The sequence below is a fragment of the Pollachius pollachius genome (genome assembly GCF_949987615.1).
Source record: "Pollachius pollachius genome assembly, chromosome: 1".
Taxonomy (NCBI): Eukaryota; Metazoa; Chordata; class Actinopteri; order Gadiformes; family Gadidae; genus Pollachius; species Pollachius pollachius.
This window is the reverse complement of record NC_136934.1, coordinates 21,293,370-21,295,869: the sequence shown is the minus strand read 5'-3', so window position 1 is coordinate 21,295,869 and position 2,500 is coordinate 21,293,370. Positions and strand designations below refer to the sequence as shown.

Genomic DNA, 2,500 nt, shown 5'->3' with positions numbered 1-2,500 from the left:
TAGTTAAATACACCTTTCTTATGTGATCTAACCTTGTTTCACGCTGCAGAAAAAAAAAGGGTTTTGGAGGTGCTGGTGAGTCGTTTACAGAGCAGGGAGCAACAAAGCGCTGTACATACTGACAAAATATTTGTGGCGCTGTATGCAAAGACATAATAGCTCAATCAAAGCCCCTCACGCCCATCTCTGCTCCATTTGTCTTTCCTCCTGTCTCTCTCTCCCACTCTCCCAGTCACTCCCTCTTCTCTCTCCCTCTCTCCTGCCGGACTGTGTCTCTCTCCCTCTCTCCCAGTCCCTCCCCCTTCTCTCCCTCTCTCCCAGTCCCTCCCACCTCTATCTCCCTCACTCGTCCCGCACTGGGTCTCTCTCTCCATCTCTCCCAGTCCCTCCCCCTTCTCTCCCTCTCTCCCAGTCCCTCCCACCTCTATCTCCCTCACTCGTCCCGCACTGGGTCTCTCTCTCCATCTCCCCAGTCCCTCCCCCTTCTCTCCCTCTCTCCCAGTCCCTCCCACCTCTATCTCCCTCACTCGTCCCGCACTGGGTCTCTCTCTCCATCTCTCCCAGTCCCTCCCCCTTCTCTCCCTCACTCCCAGTCCCTCCCACCTCTATCTCCCTCACTCGTCCCGCACTGGGTCTCTCCCTCCATCTCTCCCAGTCCCTCCCCCTTCTCTCTCCCTCTCTCCTGCCGGACTGTCTCTCGCTCCCTCTCTGCCTGTCCCTCCCCCTTCTCCCTCACTATCTCCCTCTCCCTCCCTGTCTCTCTCACCGGGGGGCCTTTGTACGCTCATCATCTGTTATCGGCCCCCGCACCTCCCAGAGCTCACTGCTCTTCAACCCGGCAGTAGATTGTTCAAACTTGGGTGAAGGAACTTGACGGAGATGAGAATAAGTCCTGACTTCCAGTTCAGAATGGAACTCACAAGGGAACAGGTTGGGCCGTTTTGGGATAGTTTTGTCTTTCAAAGCGGTTGGATCGCCAGGATGTAATGCTACTCAACTCCTGTGTTGACCAACCCTCTAGCTGCACACACACACACACACACACACACACACACACACACACACACACACACACACACACACACACACACACACACACACACACACACACATACACACACACACACACACACACACACACACACACACACACACACACACCCACTGCCCTCCTCCTCCTTCAACACCAAAACCCCTTACCCGCTGAATTACTTAGGGACAATGGGTAAGCCAGGTCGCCACGGTAACGGGCAGAAGGGGGTTGGGGGTAGGAGCAGCTGTTACATCAGATTAATTCAGATTCTGATAATCCCCCCGCCCGGCTTCCTCTCATCGCTATACTCCTTTGCCACAAAACTTTTCCCCCCCCACCACCTCCTCATCCTCAGGATCCAACTTTGCCCGCTGCTCCCCAGCCACGTTTTGTTACTCCTCCATTCCTCTCCTTCATCTCTTCCTTCTTCCTGCTCTACTTAATCTGCTGTCCCCCTTCTGCTGCTCCTTCAACATAGCTCCACAACACGCAGACCATCGACTAGAAAGTTCAGAGCTAGCTCTGAGTGAAACCCTGCCAAGAGAGCCATTCCCTACCATTGCTCTGGAAATGACCAATGCCCGTAAATTTCCAACATTTGATATTTGAAGAGTTTATAATATTGGGCATAGCAGTTAGGATACCAAAAGTGATCAAAAGAAGATGGCGGCTTTAACAATCCTATTTTCGTTTTGGGGGAACCAAAATAAGTTCTCTGTAGTTTTAAGACAACTTAATTTTTGTATTTATTCACCTTGCCGAACTGGTCAAAGTACTGCTTGACGTCTTCTATGGTCGTGGTCACGGACAGGCCACCGACGAAGATCTTCTTGGTCCGAGTCACCAACTGAAATAAATACACGCTGGGTTAACTGTGAGAATAAGTAATTTAAACTGGATCCACATGAGCATCTTGCTTTAGACATGCCTTTAGACAAATGACTATTATTAATAACAATTGTGTTAGAATTATACCTGTACCTTAGCATGTCCTTTAAACTCTCTACCTGTACCTTAGCATGTCCTTTAAACTCTCTACCTGTACCTTAGCATGTCCTTTAAACACTCTGCCTGTACCTTGGCATGTCCTTTAAATACTCTACATGTACCTTAGCCTGGCATCGCACCGATGCGATATGTCATCGCATCGAAAAAACATTGCAGTGATTTGTGAAGCGATGGGTATAACAGGGAAAAGACCACAGATAACAGACACGTATTGTAATATGAACTCACCTTGGGCTGAGCTCTGCGTGGGAAAGCAACCTTGGGGTCAATCTAGATGCAAGCATAGAGAGAAAGAGAGGGGATGTGAGAAGCATGTGGTGAACCCAGTGGTAGTCATAGCCTTCCACACATCACACCGTCAGGGTTCATTGTGATTCACCCACTTCAGTGTCGATTCAACGTGTTTTTCCTCGACACTGTTACATGCTCAAACCCCCTCTGAACCGATAAAAGGGGGAA

At 49.9% G+C, this 2,500-nt stretch overlaps 1 protein-coding gene across 2 annotated transcripts in view; it reads right to left on the bottom strand.

The window, feature by feature from the left end:
• msi1b (musashi RNA binding protein 1b) overlaps positions 1-2,500 on the bottom strand; it is a gene marked incomplete at both ends in the record, with an annotated part of 17,340 nt that overhangs the window by 8,814 nt on the left and 6,026 nt on the right. For both annotated transcript variants that reach the window (XM_079729083.1, XM_079729084.1), the window contains 2 exons: positions 1,788-1,880; positions 2,270-2,311. In XM_079729083.1, the coding sequence (XP_079585209.1) occupies positions 1,788-1,880; positions 2,270-2,311 (135 nt within the window). The remainder of the gene's footprint in view (positions 1-1,787; positions 1,881-2,269; positions 2,312-2,500) is intronic.